General features: G+C 46.3%; 1 protein-coding gene across 1 annotated transcript in view; it reads right to left on the reverse strand.

The window, feature by feature from the left end:
• Positions 1-20,821, reverse strand: part of GLT1D1 (glycosyltransferase 1 domain containing 1) — a 126,028-nt gene extending 105,207 nt beyond the window's left edge. The window contains exon 1 of the mRNA XM_040250584.1: positions 20,746-20,821. Coding sequence (XP_040106518.1) covers positions 20,746-20,813 — 68 coding nt within the window. The 5' untranslated portion in view covers positions 20,814-20,821. The remainder of the gene's footprint in view (positions 1-20,745) is intronic.
• Positions 20,822-21,745: the final 924 nt, after the last annotated feature.

Raw genomic sequence — 21,745 nt, forward strand, 5'->3', positions numbered from 1 at the left:
AGGAAAGAAAGAGTAAATATTAGTCGTTTCAGTTGTGTCTGACTCTTTGTGACCCCATGGACTGTAGCCCAGGCTCCTCTGTCCCTGGATTCTCAAGGCAAGAATACTAGATTGGGTTGCCATTCCATTCTCCAGGGGATCTTCCCGACCCAGGGATCAAATCCAGGTCCCCTGCATTGCAGGCTGATTCTTTATCATCTATGCCACCAGGGAAGTTCAGTAAACCCAAATAGAGATCAGTATAAAATTACAGTCCATACCCCTCATAATACAATTGGGCTTTTCCATACACGAAATGGTGATCAACTTTTTAATGTGACCATCTTTTCAATGTACACTATTTGGAAAGTCTGCCATAGGCTTCAAGAAATAAACACTACTATACTGGGGAAAAACATCTATTTCTGCTTTATTGACTATGCCAAAGCCTTTGAGTGTGTGGATCACAAGAAACTGTGGAAAATTCTGAAAGAGATGGGAATACCAGACCACCTGACCTGTCTCCTGAGAAACCTATATGCAGGTCAGGAAGCAACAGTTAGAACTGGACATGGAACAACAGACTGGTTCCAAATAGGAAAAGGAGTATGTCAAGGCTGTATATTGTCACCCTGCTTATTTAACTTCTATGAAGAGTACATCATGAGAAATGCTGGGCTGGATGAAGCACAAGCTGGAATCAAGATTGCCAGGAGAAATATCAATAACCTCAGATATGCCACCACCCTTATGGCAGAAAGTGAAGAGGAACTAAAAGGCCTCCTGATGAAAGTGAAAGAGGAGATTGAAAAAGTTGGCTTAAAGCTCAACATTCAGAAAACTAAGATCATGGCATCTGGTCCCCTCACTTCATGGCAAATAGATGGGGAAACAGTGGAAACAGTGTCAGACTTTATTTTGGGGGGCTCCAAAAATCACTGCAGATGGTGACTGCAGCCATGAAATTAAAAGATGCTTACTCCTTGGAAGGAAAGTTATGACCAACCTAAATAGCATATTCAAAAGCAGAGACATTACTTTGCCAACAAAGGTCCGTCTAGTCAAGGCTATGGTTTTTCCAGTGGTCATGTAGGGATGTGAGAGTTGGACTGTGAAGAAGGCTGAGCGCCAAAGAATTGATGCTTTTGAACTGTGGTGTTCGAGAAGACTCTTGAGAGTCCCTTGGACTGCCAGGAGATCCAACCAGTCCATTCTGAAGATCAGCCCTGGGATTTCTTTGGAGGGAATGATGCTGAAGCTGATACTCCAGTACTTTGGCCACCTCATGCGAAGAGCTGACTCATTGGAAAAGACTCTGATGCTGGGAGGGATTGGGGACAGGAGGAGAAGGGGACGACAGAGGATGAGATGGCTGGATGGCATCACTGACTTGATGGACGTGAGTCTAAGTGAACTCCAGGAGCTGGTGAAGGACAGGGAGGCTTGGCGTGCTGCGATTCATGGGGTCGCAGAGAGTCGGACACGACTGAGCGACTGAACTGAACTGATACTGGGGAAACAGGCAGAAGCTCTTCTGTGGGCAAAGTAGTAACCACTAGTAGATTTAAAATGCACAAACTCTGTGATCAAATAACTTCCCTCCTCAGAATTGATTCTAAAAGCACACTAGGGTATGAGTGCAACACATGCATCCAAGAGTAATCACTGAGGTAGCAAAAAAAACTTAAGCCGTCCTCAGTGTGCAACAGGAGCGGACCAGTTATACTACAGTGCATATGAGGCCATCAAGCCCTGATTCTATGAAGAAAATGCAGATCACTGTGACGTTATTTAGAATGAACTCAATACACACTGTTAATGAAAAGAGAGCAAAGTGAAGAACCCTGTGTATATATAGCATGTGTGCATAGAATATCTGTAGAAAGATTTAGAAGAAATAGGTAACAATGATTCTATCTAAAGAGAACCAGGGACCAGAGTTTTTTTGCATGGCTAGACCCTTTTGCATGGCTAGATACTTTGATCAGGTGCATATATGATTTTTAATATAGTAAGTCCCTAACACACATATGAGTTCCATTCTGAGAGGACATTCGTAAGTCCAGTTTATTGGTAAGTCCAACAAAGTTAGCCTGAGTACCCAGCTAATACTATCAGCTATATATTACTGTACTGTAATAGCTTTATAATTTTCACACAAATAATACATAAAAAGGAAACAAACACAAAAAAATAAAGAAAACATTTTTAACCCTACAGTACAGAACCTTGAAAAGTACAGCAGTAACAGTTGTATGACTGCTGCTTTTGTGCTTGCTTCCAGATATCCTGGCCTTGAAATAAAGATACTGCACCACTGTCCTCTATACAGTGAAAAAGTGAAGTGAAGTCGCTCAGTCATGTCCGACTCTCTGCGACCCCGTGGACTGTAGCCCACCCTCCATGGGATTCTCCAGGCAAGAATACTGGAGTGGGTTGCCATTTCCTTCCCCAGCCTCTATACAGTACTGCACAGTAAAGTACACAGAAGCATAACCAACTTGTAGACAATGCACACGTGTGACAATGTATGACATGTGGCAAGGACACAGGACTAACTTATATGGTTAGACATGTGAATGCACATTCTGCATTTTTTTAAATCTGCAATGTTCATAAGTGGAACTTATTGTAATTGCTTGAGGTGTGTGTGTGTGAGCATGTGAATGTACAGCCAATCCAACTTGGCCTCTCCCTTGATTAAAACCCTCAAATGGCTAAGAGTAGCCAGCTCAATTGTCAACTCTGTGAGAATGGTGCATACGTCTGTCTTGCTTACTGAATAAAGCAAGCAGTGATGGCTGGATGTGTCTCTGGGACCAAGTCCAAGCGCCCTAGCCTAGCACACAGTGCCCTTCATATCCCTCTTCCCCTGCAAGGCCAAGTGCATCCCACTCTCCTTAGCTCCAGTCCTGCCCTTCCATCTGGAGGATGTCCAATGCATCATGCCTTCTGAGCCCCCTGACATGGCCCCAGCATTCCCCAACACCAGCTCCTGTCAGTGAAATTTGACAGCCTCTGCTCCTAAAGCAGCTGTCCCCTCACTATTTCCATTGTGCTCCAAGCCTATCGCTACCACCATCCCTCTGGGCTGCAGTCATATGAGCAAGTCACATCATACTTAGAGCTCCTATTACAGAAATGAATAGGGGACTCTATACTCAATATCTTGTAATAATCTGTAAGGGAAAAGAATCTGAAAAAAGAATATATAGCTATGACTGAATCACTTTGCTGTACACCTGAAATGAACACAACACTGTAAATCAACTATACTCCAAAAACAAAATCAAAAAAGAACAAACAGAAAAACACAAAATCAGCACGTTGGTGGCAATCAAGGACACTTAGAATTACTCTTGAAAAGTTCTTAAATCATCCAGAAGGTACTGGAGTACAAAGTTCAAACCTAACACAGCTATTTCCCCCCTAATTCCAGAGACAATAAAGATGGTTATTCTTCAGCTGAACATCAGAGGAGTTAGCTGGGTGGCACTTGGGGCAATATTGTATAAAATAATAAGAGTAAACATAGAAGAACAAGGATCTAGAACATTCAATCCAAATGATCATAAAATGACCAACTTCCTTACACAGTGGGAGCCTCAGGAGAACTCAGGTCTTCAGAAGATACATTAGATTCAAATCTTCAAGCCCGCCTCCACTCTGGGAAATATGGTGAGAATCATCACCGATACAACTACGTGAAGGATAAATTTTTTCTCTCTCTGTTTTCTCATTTGTGTTGTAAATTAAATGCACAAGGCTGCAGCTATCACCTTGTCAAGAAAGAAAAACTAAGGCCTGGAGACTTGAGTTGGCTCCTGCTCTTACAACGTATTGAGTATCTTTATCTTATCATTTCTGCTGTTAACGCTGATTGACCACGGTCACTGCCCCTCATCCCCACCCCCCGACCACCACCACCTAACCCCCTCAACTCCTTTGGAAATGATGATGGCAACTATTAAGCAGAACCAGGAAAGAAGCCTGCAGGCTGTCTAGTTATCTGCTCACTTCAGCCTAATACACATCATGCAAAAATAAGGACACAACGAACTTCAGAGCATAACTGTGAAATGACTGCTATTCCATCTTTAAAACTCTAAAATGAGAAGCCAAAAACAAAGGTGTTGGGAAATGGAAAGGAAACAGTTTGAATTCTACTTAGAAAATTTATACCTGAGAGATTTCTGGCTGATGCAGAGTCTATAGGGCAGGGCACATTGGATTGGGTGACGGGGTACAGACAATGCCTTGTTCTTTGTCTATTAAACACATTTTCAAATGGCATTTCAACACTAGCTTTATGATCTCATAAATATTTAAAAATAGTCTTTTTTTTTTTAATCTTAATTCTCTATGGACCAAGACTTGAGCCTTGTTTCCTGCTGATTTGTATCAGGCTGGCCAAAAAGTTCTTTCTGGCTTTTCCGTAAGATCTTAAGGAAATAACACTTTTAAATTGTTTTGCCCTTGTTCCTTCTGAAACTAAGCAGGACCCCGTGGGGCTCCAGGGCACAGGAACCTTTCTGTTCAATCTCCATGATCTCCACTGAGTTCCAAATGGCAGATACAAACAGTTGCTAATCAGAGAAGGAAGGGGTTAAGAGGCAAGAGAGGAACAGCCAAGAAGCAACTGTTTGCTTCTGGTCAAAGTTTGAGATTAGCTGAGTACAGGCCATGCACACACCCTAATCCTATCGGCAACACTATCCTTGGACCATTGCTATAAAAATCGTCACCAAATTCTTCAGGGTTGGGACACACAGTTTCAAGGGCTCCCCTTTGCCTGGGAAAGCAATAAAGCTATTCTTTTCTACTTCACCCAAAACTCTGTCTCTGAGATTTGATTTGTTAGGGGAACCGCTGACTGAAACCATCTGCCCTGGCCAGGCACCATAGTAACCACTTGCATGAGTTGTGTTAAACAGGAGGTCCTCGAAAGGAATGTAGAACTAACAAGTTAGCATCAACCAGAAGAATTCAGGAAAAGTCAAAAGGAAAGAGGAGACGCCAGTACCTAGGTCCTACCAACCTCCCAGAATCCTTCTCACTGGAATCTATCTTGGCTGAGCCATGCAACCGCCACCGGGAAGGACGCTGAGTCAGAATTCTTGGCCAGAGACAACCTGGAAACTCACCTCATTATCATAAAACTCAGACTGCGAATCACGTGGCAGAGCAGTTTCCTTGGGTTCTCTTATCCTACTGCTCTCCATCCAAGTCCCCTTCCCAATAAAGTCTCTTGCTTTGTCAGCATGTGTATTTCCTCCAACAATTCATTGTCATGTGTTAGACAAGAGCCCACTCTCAGGCCCTGGAAGGGATTCCCCTTTCTGCAATAGATTTGGCACCAGTGCACAGAGGCTCACCTTTCAGCATCACTGGGTTTCCCCAGTAGCCCAGCAGGTAAAGAATCTGCCTGCAATGCAGGAGACCCTGGTTCAATTCCTGGGTCAGGAAGATCCACTGGAGAAGGGATAGGATACCCACTCCATTATTCTTAGGCTTCCCTGGTGGCTCAGCTGGTAAAGAATCCACCTGTAATGTGGGAGACCTGGGTTCGATCCCTGGGTTGGGAAGATCCCCTGGAGAAGGAAACAGCTACCCACTCCAGTATTCTGGCCTGGAGAATTCCATGGACTATACAGTCCATGGGGTTGCAAAGAGCCAGACATGACTGAGCAACTTTCCCTTTTCACTTATCATGAGTGATAACTTGATTCAACTAATAAATTCCCCAAGCACCTGTTATGTCCCAGGAACTCTGGCTTAGTTGGCTTAACAAAGGCTTTTTTTGAGAACAAAGACATCTCCAACAAATTAAGAGACTTTGAGCATGTTCTAGAAATTGACTGAACCTCCTTGCACATCCCTGACTCAAGATTCAAAGATTCAGTAGGACTCTACCTGCTTCCACCTGGCTGAAAGTTATCCTATTTAACTGAGTGCACAAACAGCTTAATCATTTGTGTGTTTATCCTATGTGGATTTTGATAAACTATGATGTCTCCATTAAAAAAAAATAAAAAGCAAGAAAAACTGATACAGGGCAGGCAACACGAACTGCATTCCATTCCATAGCCACGAGCCCCTGCCTGATCCTGAGATAGGAAACAGGAATCTAATATTCCTTAAGGCCATCTCACCTTGTGGGCCTTTAAGTGTGAGCAGCTGCCTGGGCCCATTGAGTCTCATAGAACATTGCACCTAATGTCAACCTAATGTTGACATTAATGTCCCATGATGTCAACCTGGCTCAACTATGGTTCACCTGGGGGGAAAGAATGTCACGTCACTGGTGGGGTGAAGTCACCTGTGTTGAAGTGTAAGATGTCACACTCTGATAATATTTCAAGAAGTTTTGAGACATGGGACTTCCCAGGTGATCCAGTGGTTGACAGTCTACCTGCCAATGCAGGGGACATGGGTTCAATCCCTGGTCCAGGAAGATCCCACATGCCTTGGCACAACTAAACCCATGTGCCACAACTACTGAGCCCACAAGCCACAACGACTGAGCCTGCACCCTAGACCTCTAGCTCTGCAACAGGAGAGGCCACCACAATGAGAAGCCTGTGCACCGCCATGAAGAATAGCCCCTGCTCACTGCAATTAGAGAAAGCCCATGTGCAGCAACAAAGACCCAATGCAGCCAAAAATAATTAAGTAAATAAAAACTTTTTTAAGAAAGGAAGTTCAGATAAGTTAAGAGAAAGCATGCTCATCTTGAAACCATGATGAAGCTCAGCAAGATGAAGACCTGTCAAGGCAATGCCCACATGAACCCGTGAGCCCTACCTAGCTCAGGAAAATAAACTGGAGAGAACACTGCCCCTCTTGCCTCTCCATAAATGCAGTGAGATAATAACAGCACATTTGTGGGACATGGTGTTACCTTGCATATTATCTCCTTTGGTGAGTTCTGCAAACTGTAAAGTGAATCTACTTTTTAATGTGATTCTAGTGGATTCTTGTACTCAAGAGATTACTGTTAGGAAGTCACTCTTTTTAAAAGAATGCAAACATACAGTCACAAAACAGGTAAAGCATCTAGATCAGATCTCCTGAACCCAAAAGACTGCTGAGCTCAGACTGATGAAGTAAATGAACTTGGGGGGAAGGGGAGACAACAAGAAGTGAGGAGTCCTACGCCAAATGGAAGAGACAGGTCCCATCTGCAGGGTGAGTCCTACTTTGTCTAATAATAAAGCCAACTGAGCACTGGAAACGTGGCAAGTTGAAAAAAGATGTGCTGAGTGTAAAATATATGTACGGGGACTTTTCTGGTGGTCCAGACTGCACTCCCACTGCAGGGGGCCTGGGTTCGATCCCTGGCCACAGAACTAGATCCCACATGCTACAACTAAGAGTTCGCATGCCACAGCTAAAGATCTTGCATGCCACAACTAAGACTTGGTGCAACCAGATAAATAAATACAGCTCAATCATAATTTTTGTATTGATGACATGTTGAAATGATATTTGGATATACTGAGTTCATAAGACTGTATTATTAAAATGAATTTGATCTGTTTCTGCTTTGTTTAAAGTGACTACTAGAATGTTTTAAATGACACACGTCTCCCTTTATGTCCAAACACATGGGATTACATCCTCTTCAGCTCTAGACCCCCTTCATGGATCACTGCCTTGTCATGGAGAAAGGGGTTGCATAACAATGAAGCTGTGAGCCATGCCATGCAGGGCCACCCAAGGTGGATGGGTCACAGTGAAGAGTTCTGACAAAACGTGGTCCACTGGATGAGGGAATAGCAAATCGCTCCAGTATTCTTACCAAGAGAACCCCATGGACAGTATGAAAAAGCAAAAGGATATGACACCAGAAGATGAGCCCCCCAGTTTGGAAGGTGTCCAATATGCTACTGGGGAAGAGTGGAGGGCAATCATGAATAGCTCCAAAAAGAGTGAAGTGGTTGGGCCAAAGTGGAAATGACACTCAGTTGTGGATGTGTCTGGTGATGAAAGTAAAGTCTGGTGCTATAAAGAGCAATACTGCATAGGAACCTGGAATGTCAGGTCCATGAATCAAGGTAAACTGGACATGATCAAGCAGGAGATGCAAGAGTGAACATCAACATTTTAAGGATCAGTGAACTAAAATGGATAGAAATGGGCAAATTTGATCCAGATGACCATTATGTCTACTATTGTGGGCAAGAATCCCTTAGAAGAAATGGAGTAGCCCTTAGTCAACAAAAGAGTCCAAAATGCAGATTACTTGGGTGCAGTCTCAAAAATGACAGGACAATCTCTGTTCATTTCTAAAAAAACCATTCAACAACACAGTAATCCAAGTCAATGCCCCAACCACAAATGCTGAAAAAGCTGAAGTTGATCGGTTCCATGAAGACCTACAAGACCTTCTAGAATTAATACCAAAAAAAGATGTCCTTTGTATCATAGGGGATTAGAATGCAAAAGTAGGAAGTCAAGAGATACCTACAACATTTATTTTTCCCTTAAACCTTCAAAAATTGATGCTTTTGAACTGTGGTGTTGGAGAAGACTCTTGAGAGTCCCTTGGACTACGAGATCAAACCAGTCAATCCTAAAGGGAATCAGTCCTGAATATTCATTGGAAGCTGAAACTCTAATACTTTGGCTATCTGATGTGAAGAACTGACTCATTGGAAAAGACCCTGATGCTGGAAAAGATTCAAGGCAGGAAGAGAAGAGAAGACAAAAGATGAGATGGTTGGATGGCATCACTAACTCGATGGACATGAGTTGGAGCAAGCTCTGGGGGGTGGTGATGGGCAGAGAAGTCTAGCTTGCTGCAGTCCATGGGGTCGCAGAGTCAGACACAACTGAGTGACTCAACTGAACTGAACTAAAACTTCAAAAGTTCAGAGGTCTGCTTTTCCTCTTTCCTTTACTGATAAGTATCAATAAAGCTTTCACTCTGAAATGTGTCACCTCTGTCAACTACAAATTGGCACTTGCCAAGAGCATTTGCCAGTTTCTATATAGCTCAGTTGGTAAATCATCTGCCTGCAATGCAGGAGACCCAGGTTCGATTCCTGGGTCAGGAAGATCCCCTGGAGAAGGAAATAGCAACCCATTCCAGTATTCTTGCCTGGAGAATCCCATGGACAGAGGAGCCTGACAGGCTACAGTCTACAGGAGTGCAAGAGTCGGACACGACTTAGCGACTAAACCACCACCACCACCACCAAACAAGAACAAGGGCGTCTGCCATCTGCTTCTGCAAGATTGAACCCTGTGCTGCAGCAGCTACTGATCTTCAATACCAGCTGAGGGAATCCAGGGTGGAAGGAGACACTCTGTGTTCCAGGGAATCTGGTGGGACAGGTCTTTAGATAGTTAGATATTTCCAGGAACTGATTTCATGATCACAAACTTTGTATCTCTTCATATCTAGGAAAGCACTAAATCCCTTCATAGTAACATCAGCTTCTCATGACTAGCAGAAAACCTTGTGTAAAGTAAGCGCTCAATTGCACTGGACTCCCCTATTGACCTTCCTTCTTCCCCTTGCCTCTTTGGAGCAGTCTCTCAGAGCTATCAGAGGTACTGTCTCCCAGGATGCAGCCCTCATTTTACCCCAAATAAAACTTAGCTCGCAACTCTCACGTTGCACATCTTTTTTTCGACACTTCAATAACATTCATTTCCACTTCCTCTCTTCCTTGAACATCTGCATCCCTCACTTCAGTGTGAAGCACTCAACTCCAGGATCCAATCAGAGCACTCCACCTATGCATACAACCAGCCCGGGGCAGGCACTTTGAGACTTGGGACTGCACTTTCAGGGACTCAGACTTGTGTTTCTTGCTGAAAGTGAAAGTGAAAGTGAAAGTGAAGTAGCTCAGTTGTGTCCGACTCTTTGCAGATCCCATGGATGGTAGCCTACCAGGCTCCACCTTCCATGGGATTATCCAGGCAAGAATACTAGAGTGCGTTGCCATGTCCTTCTCCAGGGGATCTTCCCAACCCAGGGATCGAACCCAGGTCTCCTGCATTGCAGACAGACGCTTTACTGTCTGAGCCACCAGGGAGAGTTCTGTTTCCTGTTGGGCTTGAACTGAATAGATAGAGTTGAGAGGTGCCAGCAAAGAAAACCTGACAAGCATGAGAAGTGGATCCAAGACGCAGAGAGCAACTGACTCCCATCCACACCATCTTAAAAGCAATATCATGCCTGCAGTCTGCCCTACCTTCAGACTTTTTATAGGCTAAGCAGCTAAATTCCTTTCCTTGTCTAGGCGATTAGGGTTGGGTTTTCAGTGACATGAGGCTGCAAATCTCTGCTACTATTATAGACCAGCGGATTAGAGCCTTTCTTATTCTTGATCTAAAATCCTGTCTAGCTTCTTATAAACCATCAGGGTCTCTAATCACAGAGGAGATCTTTCCCCAAGGCCCTTCATCCCTTCCACAGCAACAGTACTCTGACCTCAGAGGGTCACAAAGCCCCTCCCTGTCCCCTATTTCTTGTTTGTAGAAAAAGGCTTTAGTTTCCTAGACCTTCTCTGAGTTCCAAAGAACAGACTCAAGCAGTTACTAATTACGGAAGGGAGGGAACATAGAAACAGAATAGAAGCAACCATCAATTGCTCAAAACAAAAAAGTAATAAGGAAAAATTTTTAAAAGAAAAACAAACTCCCCAAAATAGAAAATAAAATAAGAAAGGATAATTTAGTGATAAACCAAGAGTCCTGCTCACAGACACAGAGAACAAACTTACAGGTTGCCAAGAGGATGGATGAAGGGAAAGGATAGTTTCAAAGTTTGAGATTGACTTATACACACTGTTATATTGTAAATGAATAGTCAACAAGGACCTACTGTATAGCACAGGGAACCTGCTCAATGTTATGTGGCAGCCTGGATGAGAAGGGAGTTTAGGGGAGAATAGATACATGGATACATATGGCTGAGTCCCTTCACTATTCACCTGAAACTATCACAACATTGCTTGTTAATCAGCTATACCCCAATACAAAATAAAAAGTTTTAAAAAAGGAAAATTACAGCAACAACAACAAAAAGAAAACCAGATATCTCAGGTTAAGGAATTGAGGACTTTTCTATGTATTGGGATGATGCAAGAGTCTGGGCTTGCTGAAATCATTCCTTTGGTATGCACCTCAGCTATCTGGGGCCAGTATCCTGAGTTCTCACATCCTGAGATTCCTCAGGCTGCAGTCTGATGTCTGCTATTAATAGATGGCAGGTATTCTTTCCTTCCTGAGTTTCCTCAGGGCTCACCAGCTCACCATCAGTGGCGGCTGCAATTGCCAATGACTGTGACGTCCTTGTCTACTGATATGGCAGGAAATATGCAATTTTTCACATCTCTGACATCATCTCTCTCCTCTGCTACATCATCCCAGGTCCTTCCAAGTCGTTTTCAAGCCTGTACTCTCCCTTTGTTCCTATGTCAGCCACCTCAGTCCCTCACTCCGAAATCTTGCTAGCATTCAATCCAGAACCTTCACCTGGCAGCTGCCCTCTCTTGCTAACTCTTCAGAAACCTTCACTTCTCAACTCCACAGCTGCTTCCTGTCTCAGGGCATCCCCACAGGCGGGTCCCTTGGCCAGAAATGCTGTTCCCAACCTTTCTCCCTCTTCACCCATTTAACCCACAGGTTTTAAGCTCCAGCTTAAAAAGTTATTTCTCTTGGGATTTTTCCGGTGACCCAGTGATTAAGGTTCCATACTTTCAATGCATGGGACATGGGTTCCATCCCTGGTTGAGGAACTAAGATTCCACGTGCTGTGCAGTGTGGCCAAAGTAAATAAATAATAAAAAATAAATAAATAAAGTTTTTTCTCATATGCAAACATTCACAGCAGCCCTATTCACAGTAGCCAGTAAGTACAAACAACTCAAATGTCCTTCAGCTGATGGATGGACAAGCAAAATGTGATATGTCCATAAATGGAATATATTATTCCACTGTAAAAGAATTAAGTACTGATGCATTCTGCAGAGTCTTCAGAAAGGACCATATAGAGTTTGATTTCATTTATATGAGATGTCCAGAAGAGGCAAATCCATGGGGACAGAAAGATTATTGGCTGCCTGGAGCTTGGGGAGATGCACTGGGGGGTGGAGGGGGGGACGACAGCTAATGGGTCTGGGGTGCCTTTGAGATGGCTAAAAATGTTCTGAAATGAGATAGTGGTGATGGTTGTGTGACTTTATGAATATACTAAAAACCACTGAATTGGATGCTTTAAAAGGGTGAATTTTATGGCATGTGAATTATATCTCAATTAAAAAAACTGCATGAGAAAGGAAAAGCTATTTCTCTGGGGAGCCTCCCAGACCCTCTAGAAATAAGTCTGTCCTTTGAACACACTCTTGTGTGTGTGTATGTGTGTGTGTGTGTGTGTGTGTGTATGTGAGCGCACTCAGTCACATCCAACTCTTTGTAACCCCATGGACTGTAGCCTGCCAGGCTCCTCTGCCCGTGGAATGTTCCAGGCAAGAATAATGGATCAGGTTGCCATTTCCTACTCCAGGGGATCTTTCCAACCCAGGGATCAAACCCACATCTCTGTGTCTCCTGCACTGGCAGGTGGAACACACTCTTACCACCTGGCAGGTCTTCCTAGCATTGATCATATTGTAATTAAAGAATCTGTGCAATTGTACATTCGTGCTAGAATGCTGAAACCTTCTTTCAAATGACAGGGCATAGCATTGAGCTGATGTGCTAAAAATTCTTTGGCTGAGCAGCTGCTGGCTTCTGCAGGGCTCACCTGTCTTCCTCTGTTCCAGAGCCTTCCCAGTGCTGTGGCCCTGGAGATGCTCAATAATAAATATTTGCTGAATGAAAACAATAAGCAACAATGATTTTATCAGGGGAAAAGATAAAAGAGCCTCTTCCCACTGACTTAATGTACACCTGCAGTTTCTGAAACAGGGCAGGACCCTGGGAGGCTGCTGGGTGTGGAAACCTTTACAAGAAATAGGCTTCATACAGCCTCGGTGACCTGCCCTGAGTTCCAAAGTGCAGGTTCAAACAGTTGTTCATCGAAGAAGGGAGGGGTTGCGGAGAAAAGGGAAGAACAGTCAAGAAACAATACTGCAGCCTTGGGACAGGGTCCTGGTTCCATGTCAAGGGGTACATAGAACAGTATCTCTGAGCTCTTCTGCAGAGCCAAACCCCCAGCAGGTGGTTACAGCAGAATTCAGACCTATACCAGCAGAGGGTCCCTGGGCAGTAGGGTCAGGGCTATACTAGATGTGATGATATTTGCTTTCCTCCTTTTTTTTTCCCCTCCAGTGCATTTCCACAAAGTCTTCTGTTTGCTTCTGTTATCTAAACTACTTCCCATCAAATAAAATCACTTCACACTGTGTTTCAGATGGAGGAAAAAGAGAACACACAGCCACACACTCCTGTACAAAGTCTGGCTCTCTCAACGCAGGGACACTGCATTCAGTCTGGTGTCAGAGCCCTAACTCCAAAAGTTAGTCCAAGCACTAACTTTTAGAACTTCCTACTCGGCCGTGTGATTCTGGTTTTTTGTTTTTAATTTTTTGGCCCCATCAAAAAATTAAAAATTAAATCGAACCTATGCCCTCTGCATTACAAGTGTAGAGTCTAAACTACTGAACCCCCAGAGAAGTCCCAGAACTGTGGACCCAGCAAGCCTCAATCTTTTACCACCTTTCTTGTTTTCCATCTCTTGTTCTTCTTTTTTTTTTCCCTTGGCCAAAATAGGTAGCTTGTGGGATCTTAATTCCCCAACCAGGAATTGAACCAGGGCCCTCAGCAGTGAAAGTGCCGAGCCCTGACCACTGGATTGCCAGGGAAGTTCCTTCTTTTCCATCTCTTTTCATGCATTTTCTTTTCTACTAAAAAGATGCACAGTTTGAGAGTTGCGAGTTAAGTTTTATTTGGGGCAAAATGAGGACTGCAGCCCAAGAGGCAACACCTCAGATAGCTCTGAGAGACTACTCCAAAGAGGCAGTGGGGAAAGATTAACATAAGGTTTTGGTGAAGGTGGAGCTCAATACCAATAAGCATTCATTTTACAGAAGGCTTTCTGCTAGTCATATGAGGATCTGAAGAGGAACCGGAGATCAAATTGCCAACATTTGCTGGATTATAGAGAAAGCAAAGGAATTCCAGAAAGACATCTACCTCTGTTTCATTGAATACACCAAAGCCTTTGACTGTGTGAATCATAACAAACTGTGGAAAGCTCTTAAAGAGATGGGAATACCAAACCATCTTACCTGTCTCCTGAGAAACCTATATGAGGGTCAAGAAGCAACAGTCAGAACTCAGTATGGGACTACTGATTGGTGCATGATTGAGAAAGAAGTATGATAGGGCTGTCACTCTGTTTGTTTAACCTATGTGCTGAGTACATCATGAGAAATGCCGGGCTGGGTGAGTTACAAGCTGAAATCAAGAGAGGCGGGAGAAACATCAACAACCTCAGATATGCATCTGATACCACTTTAATGGCAGAAAGAGAAGAGGAACTAAAGAGCCTCTTGATGAGAGTGAAGGACGAGAGTAAAGGGCCGGCTTAAAACTAAATATTAAAAAAAAACTAAGATCATGGCATCCGGCCCGATTACTTCATGACAAATAGAAGGGGAAAAGGTGGAAGTAGTGACATATTTCCTCTTCTTGGGCTCTAAAATCACTGCAGATGGCGACTGCAGCCATGAAATCAGAAGACATTTGCTTCCTGGCAGGAAAGCTATTACAAACCTAGACAGTGTGCTGAAAAGCAGAGACAATACTCTGCTGACAAAGGTCCATATAGTCAAGGCTATACTCTTCCCAATGGTCACTTACGGTTGTGAGCGTGGGACTGTAAAAAAGGCAGAGTGCCAAAGAATTGATGCCTTCAAATTGTGGTGCTGGAGAAGATTCCTGAGAGTCCCTTGGACAGCAAGGAGATCAAACCAGTCAATCCTAAAGAAAATCAACCCCAAATACTCATTGGAGGGACTGATGCTGAAGCTGAAACTCCAGTATTTTGGTCAGCTGATGGGAACAGCTGACTCATTATAAGTCCCTGATGCTTGAAAAGATTGAGAGAAGAAAGAGAAGAGGGCATCAGAGGATGAGATGGCTGGCTGGTATTACCAATGCAATGGGCATGAACTTGGGCAAACTTAGGGAGATGGTGAGGGACAGAGAGACCTGGCGTGCCACAGTCCATGGGGTTGCAAAGAGTCAGATACAACCGGGCAACTAAACGAAACAAACAAAAAGGATTGGCATCATAAAATCTGTTCCTGAAAATATCCAACTATCTAAAGACCTGTCCCACCAGATTTCCTGGAGCACACAGTGCCTCACTCCCCCCTGAACTCCCTCAGGGGGTGTTGAAGGTCAAGAGCTAAAGCAGCACAGGGTTCAATCTCCACAGAGGCAGATGGCAAATGCCCTTGTTCCGTTGCTGGCAGCACTCTTGGCAAGTGCCAATTTGTCGTTGACATCCTTAAATCTTTAGCCACACTGAAGGAGGAAACAGACGGAGCTGGACCCCATCTTAGGCCAGGCTGCCAACATTAGGCTACGTGCATGGTCACCCTCCCAGTGGACTCTGAACTTTGTGCCCGGTGTCTTTAGAAATGGCATACCAATGGGAAAGCAGACCCCCTCAGATAAAAGAGCCTCAGGACTTGTACATGGACTCTCCGTTGCCTAAAAGAATATGCTAATTATCTCTGTAACAGAACAAAGTGATAAATTCCATTATGTTTATCGGGATGTGACCGCAGGCCTATTGATAAATGTCCACTGTTTACCTAGTCTTGTGACACATGAATCATAGGTTAACTTTGATCATATCTCTCTTTTACCTTGTCCAGACTAGTTTCAAGGAATTTGGGGAGGTGGGTTTGAGCAAGTACACTTAGGATATATAAAGTTTTCACAAAAACTGGTCGGGGTCCTTGGCTAAGAGGAGTAGTAAACTGCCTTGGGCCCACCGGTGTAAAAAACTGCACTCCACTATCTGCATTGTCCTTCTGAGTGAGTTTGTTCCCCAGAACGCGTGGCTACAACACTGCAGACAAAACTCTAGGTATGGGACGCAGTAATCTATCAAGTCTCTGATGGTCTGATCTAGAGCAGGGGTCAGCACCCTTCCCTGGAAATGGCCAGAGAGTAAATACCTTTGAGTTTAGAGGTGGAGGATCTCTGACCTACTACTTGACCCTGCTATTGATTTTAGCCTAACAGGAGGTGTCCTTTGACACTGATCTCCCGTTACTTTGTCCCAAAGAGAATGGTATGACTTTTTTTTTCACTTGTGCAATTTAAATTTCCACCTCTACTGTGAGGAACTGACCTGAACCCATTCGCCTGGCTCAGATGATCCTCAGGATTTTGGGGTTCTTCTGGAAATTGTGGACAGCCTCAGGGAATTAGAAGTGAGAGGAGGGAAACATGGATCCCCTTGCTGGACCTGGCTTCCAGCTGAGCCAGGTGACACAGTGGGGACACTGACCAAAGGGAGATGCAGACAGCAGGGCTGCTGGGTGGGCAGGGGTCCCTGATTCTCCTCCACACAAAGGCCCCCACAACCGTGTAGCAAACCACGTACCCTAAACAGTTCTATTCTTTATGATACGCTACATGCTGGTGAACAAACCTCTGATGCAGGTTTCTAACATTCATAGGGCTTAGGAGACAATCCCAGAGAGTGGGCCTTGATTAGGGTATTTAAAGTTCTGCAAACAGGACTTCCCTGGTGGTCCAGTGTATAAGAATCCGCCTGCCAATGCAGGGGACATGGGTTCGAGCCCTGGTCTGGGAAGATTCCACATGCCGTGGGGTATCTAACCCTTGAACAACTACTAGCCTGTGCTCTAGAGCCCATGAGCTGCAACAACTGAAGCCCACATACCCTAAAGCCCCTGCTCCACAACATCAGAAAACTCAGCAATGAGAAGCCGGTACACTGTAACCAAAGAGTAGAAGCCCTCGAAGGAATGAAGACACAGCACAGCCAAAAATAAATGAATAACTGAAGCCTACATCCCTGGCCTCTACTCACAGGATGCCAGGAGCTGTGACAACCAAAGATGCCTCTAGGTACTGTTCCATGTTCTCTGGGGGCAAAATCACTCCCTCCTCCTTCACACATTTTCTTGGCCTCTGCTCCCATCAAGAAGCACTGACCTATGGGACTTCCCTGGCAGTCCAGTGGTTAAGACTCCAAGCTTAACCACTGCAGGGATCATCAGTTCAGTCTCTGGTCAGGGAACTAAGATCCTGCATTGCTCAAGATGCAGCCAAAAAAAAAAAAAAAAAAATCACTGACCTAGAATATTCTATACTGCTTGGTTTGCACAGTTTGGTTCAGAAGGGATACACTTTTACCAACATCCCACCTGCTTGCCCCTCAACCCGAGACACCAGCCCCTTCACACTGACCCTTCCCTGCTTTGTCAACTTAGGTACATACTCTCATGACCAGCCCATGTTTACTGAGTGTGTACTAAGTACCAACCCTGTTTCAAAACACTCACATTTGACCCTAATAACAAGCCTATGTGGCAGGTTTGAGCCGTGATTATGTAACTTGACCTAGTTCTTAGAGATCTTAAACAGGGAAGCTGGCAAGTGAGGGCAGGAGATCTGAACCAGCCTAAGTCTAGCCCAGGATAGCTTCCCAGAGTGCCCTGTATATTGTCCTGTCCCGTGTGGCTGTGCCCATAGCAAGTCAGCATTGCTGTTTATATATCGGGTGTTCATCTGCAACTACAAGCTTGAGTGTGCAAGAGCGGACCCATTTCTCCTTTTTGTAAGCCCAGTCTTATCTAACTCAGCCTGCCCAGGTAGACTTATGGTTCGGAACCCCAATCTTATTCATTTGGGGGGCTCCCTTCCCCAGGGCCCAGGGTCATTGGAGGATCACGGGAGTCTCCCTCAGAGAAAGTCTGAACCTCTGGCTCTCACTGCTTTCCGGTAATTGGCTCCCAGGGAAGTTTGTTGCCAAGGAAACCTTCCCCTCCCTTTCAGGATACACAGCATCATTTCCTCAAGAAACCCAGGCTTTCACAAGACAAAAGATATCTTCCAGCAACTTCTGCTTTTCCCCTTTTCTACTCCCATCCCCAGCAATCTTCCTGAGTGAGTGAAGGGGAGGCCAAAGCCTGGATCTGATGAGAGAGACAGACCAAAGCAGAGAACAATATTTTGCATCCTGTACAACCAGGAAAAAAAAAAGAACACAGTAACTTAAGGGCCCTGCACCCTTGCTAAATGTCTGTGGCAGTGCCTGTCTGGTGCCCTTGGAAGCCCTTTGGTGGGTGAGGGCCTTTGGGCAATTTGGCTTGATGTGTGCCCCTTGAGGGGCTTCCCAGGTGCTGCTAGTGGTAAATAACCCGCCTGCCAATGCAGGAGACATAAGAGACACGGGTTGATCCCTGGGTCGGGAAGATCCCCTGGAGGAGGGCATGGCTACACACTTCAGTATCCTCGCCTGGAGAATCCCATGGACAGAGGAGCCTGGTCGGCTACAGTCCATGGGGCTGCAAAGAGTTGGTCGTGACTGAAGTGACTTAGCCTGCACACATGTGTGGCTAGCATTAAGGAGTGGAGTGTTAAATAATGGATGCTTTCTCTAGTTTCCAAAGCATAAAACATGGGCATAGGCTCTGCTGGGCTGGCCACTCTCTCTGACCTCCTTTCCTCACTACAGTCCAGGGAGTATGGCTTTCTTTGTTTCTCAAGAGCCTATTCTGTTCCCAAGACCTGTGTTGAGCTATTACCTTATCTTGGGACCATCCACCCTTCCAGATCCCCAAGAGACTGCCTCCTTCTGTCACTGCGGTCTTTATTTGAATGTCATCTCCTGAGAGAGCCCTTCTCTGAACCCACAGTCTCAATCACCTCCTTTATTTCTGGTTAATATCCCCAAATCTCTCTTCCCCTCATGGAATGTGCTCCATGAGGTTGAAGACCACTGTGTGCCTCCTGGCTACTTGTGTCCAAATGAGTGATGACTGGGACTTCTGCAGTGGTCCAGGGGTTAAGACTCCAAACTTTCACTGCAGGGGGCACAGGTTCAATCCCTAATCGGGGAAGTAAGATCCCATATGTGGCACAGCATGGGAAAAAAAATAAAAATAGTGGCAAGCACAGCTGCCTTCCAAACGAGTGACGGCAGTGTCACTATCTTAAACCTGTATGGTGAAAATTCTAGTCGGAAAAACCGTAAACTTCAGAACACTGATGTATCTGGTGGGCCATTCTCACTGATGCACTTCAGGAGAACTAACATATTCGAAGGAGAAAGCAGGGACAGGAAGTGGTAAGTGAGGCCCCAACACTCATTCTCATGATGAGGAAGCAGGTTCACAGAGGGGAAGTCAATTAAGAAATTATATGAAGCAAGTCACTCTGCCTTAAAAAAAAAAAAAAAAAAAAGGCTGCTATGAAACTTCATCAAGGAGATCAAACCAGTCCATTCTAAAGTATATCAGTCCTGAATAGTCACTGGAAGGACTGATGCTGAAGCTCCAATACTTTGGCCACCTGATGTGAAGAGCCAACTCGTTGGAAAAGACCTTGATGCTGGGAAAGATTGAAGGAAGGAGGAGAAGGGGACGACAGAGGATGAGACGGTTGGATAGCATCACCGACTGGGAGTTGGTGATGGACAGGGAAGCCTTGTGTGTTGCAGTCCATGGGGTTCCAAAGAGTCAGACATGACTAAATGACTGAACTGAACTGAACTGAGCTTCAGGCACTAATCAGTTCCCTCCTTGCCCTGAGGACTTTTACCTTCCAGCAGGGAGAAGAGAAAAAGTAGAGGGGTAAATTTAGAAAACAAGAAAACTGCAACTGCATTAAAAGATAAATGTTAAGAAGATAACCAGGCAGGGAGAGGGGTAGGTAAGGAAGAGAGAAGACTAGTTTGTTTCTTAGTGTGTGGGTGGGAGAGGTGGGTATGTTGACCATGTGACAGCGCTTGTGGAATCTTAGTTTCCCCACCAGGGATCGAACCTCCGTCCTCAGCATCGCAGGGTGGATTCTTAACCACAAGACCACCAGGGAAGTCCAAGGGAAGGTACTTAGGATGGCAGGATGCAGGAACACTGGTTTGTACTTTTGCTGCGCCCTTCTGCCTGGAAATCCTGGTTAGCCACTCGCCCTCCCCCCACAGCCCGCCAGGCCGCCCGACTTCAAGGAACGCTCCTGGCACCCAGGATTCTGCGCAGATGTCACTCCAACAGGGAGGCCTCCTTGAGCATCCTGCCTGAAACAGCACACGCGCATACGCGGCCCCTGGCCTGTGCCTATACGGGTCTATAGGTATCACTGTATACATGGGCCCATATGCTTTTATTCTTTCTCTAGCGTCCCCACTGAAATGCGGCGTCCGGAAGCCCCGACTTGGGGTTTCGTTGCTGTCTCCCCAAATCTAAGGCACTCACACTCAACAGGGGGCATCTTTGAAGGCGGCCCCGGCGAGATGCGCGCGGAGAGCGCCGAGAAGCCTCCGCCGCGCTGCCTCGCGGGGCCACCCTGATGCCGGGTATCACTGGGATCCCCCGCCGAGCGGCCCCGGGGGGCTCATTAGAATCCGAGCGCCCGGCTAGGGCCCGGGCCCCCGCGCCTGAGCAGAGCCAGCGCGCGCCTCGCAGCCCCGCGCTCCCCGGGCCCCGCGCCCGCCGGCGGGTCCGTTTGGGCGAGCGGTTCGGTCGGGGAAGCCAGGCCGACCCCTTCCCCGTCCCCTCCCGGTGCCCTCGCCGAGGCCCCGGGCGCCGCCGCACCTACCGGACGCGCTGGGCGGTGACTGCGTTGCCCGTGTGCCGCCGAAGCACCGCCAGGAATAGGAGCCGCATGCCGCCGCCGCCGCCCGGCCATCCACCGCCCGCTGAGGCCGGGCCCGGGGCGGGGGCGGGGACGCGGACCCGGGCGGCGGGCGGCCGGGCTGAGTCAGTCCGCCCGCCGCTCCGCAGGCCGCGCCCGCGCTCGCCGGTTCCGGCGCCGGGGCTCTGGGGCGTGCGGGGCAGCGAGTGGGGCGCGTGCCCGGGAAGGTGGGAGGTGGGGGGTGGTCCGCGAGGTCCCTCCCATGGGACCAGCACCGGGGCATCCGCGGGTGCCCTCCATGGGAACCAGAAGAGGCTCCTCTGGTGGTCCCAGAGTGACCATAGGTCTGCATCCCTGTGGCCTGTAACCTGAGATGATAACAGGTCCCTTCCCGCTTAGACAAGGAGGCCTGGGTGGCCACAATCCCCTCCCACAGGGACCAGGGTTAGCCGCAGGTTCCCCGCCACACACACACGCAGAGGAACCAGGGTGGCTGCCCAGTGCTCCCCTGGGGACCAAGGGTTGTGAGTCCCTTTTCACGGCGGCTGGCACAAGAGGTGATGACCAAGTCCTTCCTACAGGAACCAGAGGAGGCCACAAGTGGACTCCCAAGGGGATCAGGTTGACCTGATGTCCACTCCCATGGGTACCACCACAAGGGATTTCTGATATCTTTTGAAAATGGAACATCTTGCAATATTCAGCCACCATTCCCACAGTTGCCTGAGCTAAGAAGCCGTTGCCCCCCTTTGGAGGTATTGAGATAACCTAAGGCATAATTTAAGTCTGAATTTGGCAATAAGGAGTTCATGATCTGAGCCACAGTCACCTCCTGGTCTTGTTTTTGTTGACTGTATAGAGCTTCTCCATCTTTGGCTGCAAAGAATATAATCAGTCTGATTTAGGTGTTGACCATCTGGTGATGGCCATGTGTAGAGTCTTCTCTTGTGTTGCTGGAAGAGGG

This window comes from Oryx dammah, unplaced genomic scaffold (genome assembly GCF_014754425.2).
Source record: "Oryx dammah isolate SB20612 unplaced genomic scaffold, SCBI_Odam_1.1 HiC_scaffold_12, whole genome shotgun sequence".
In the NCBI taxonomy this organism is placed as follows: Eukaryota; Metazoa; Chordata; class Mammalia; order Artiodactyla; family Bovidae; genus Oryx; species Oryx dammah.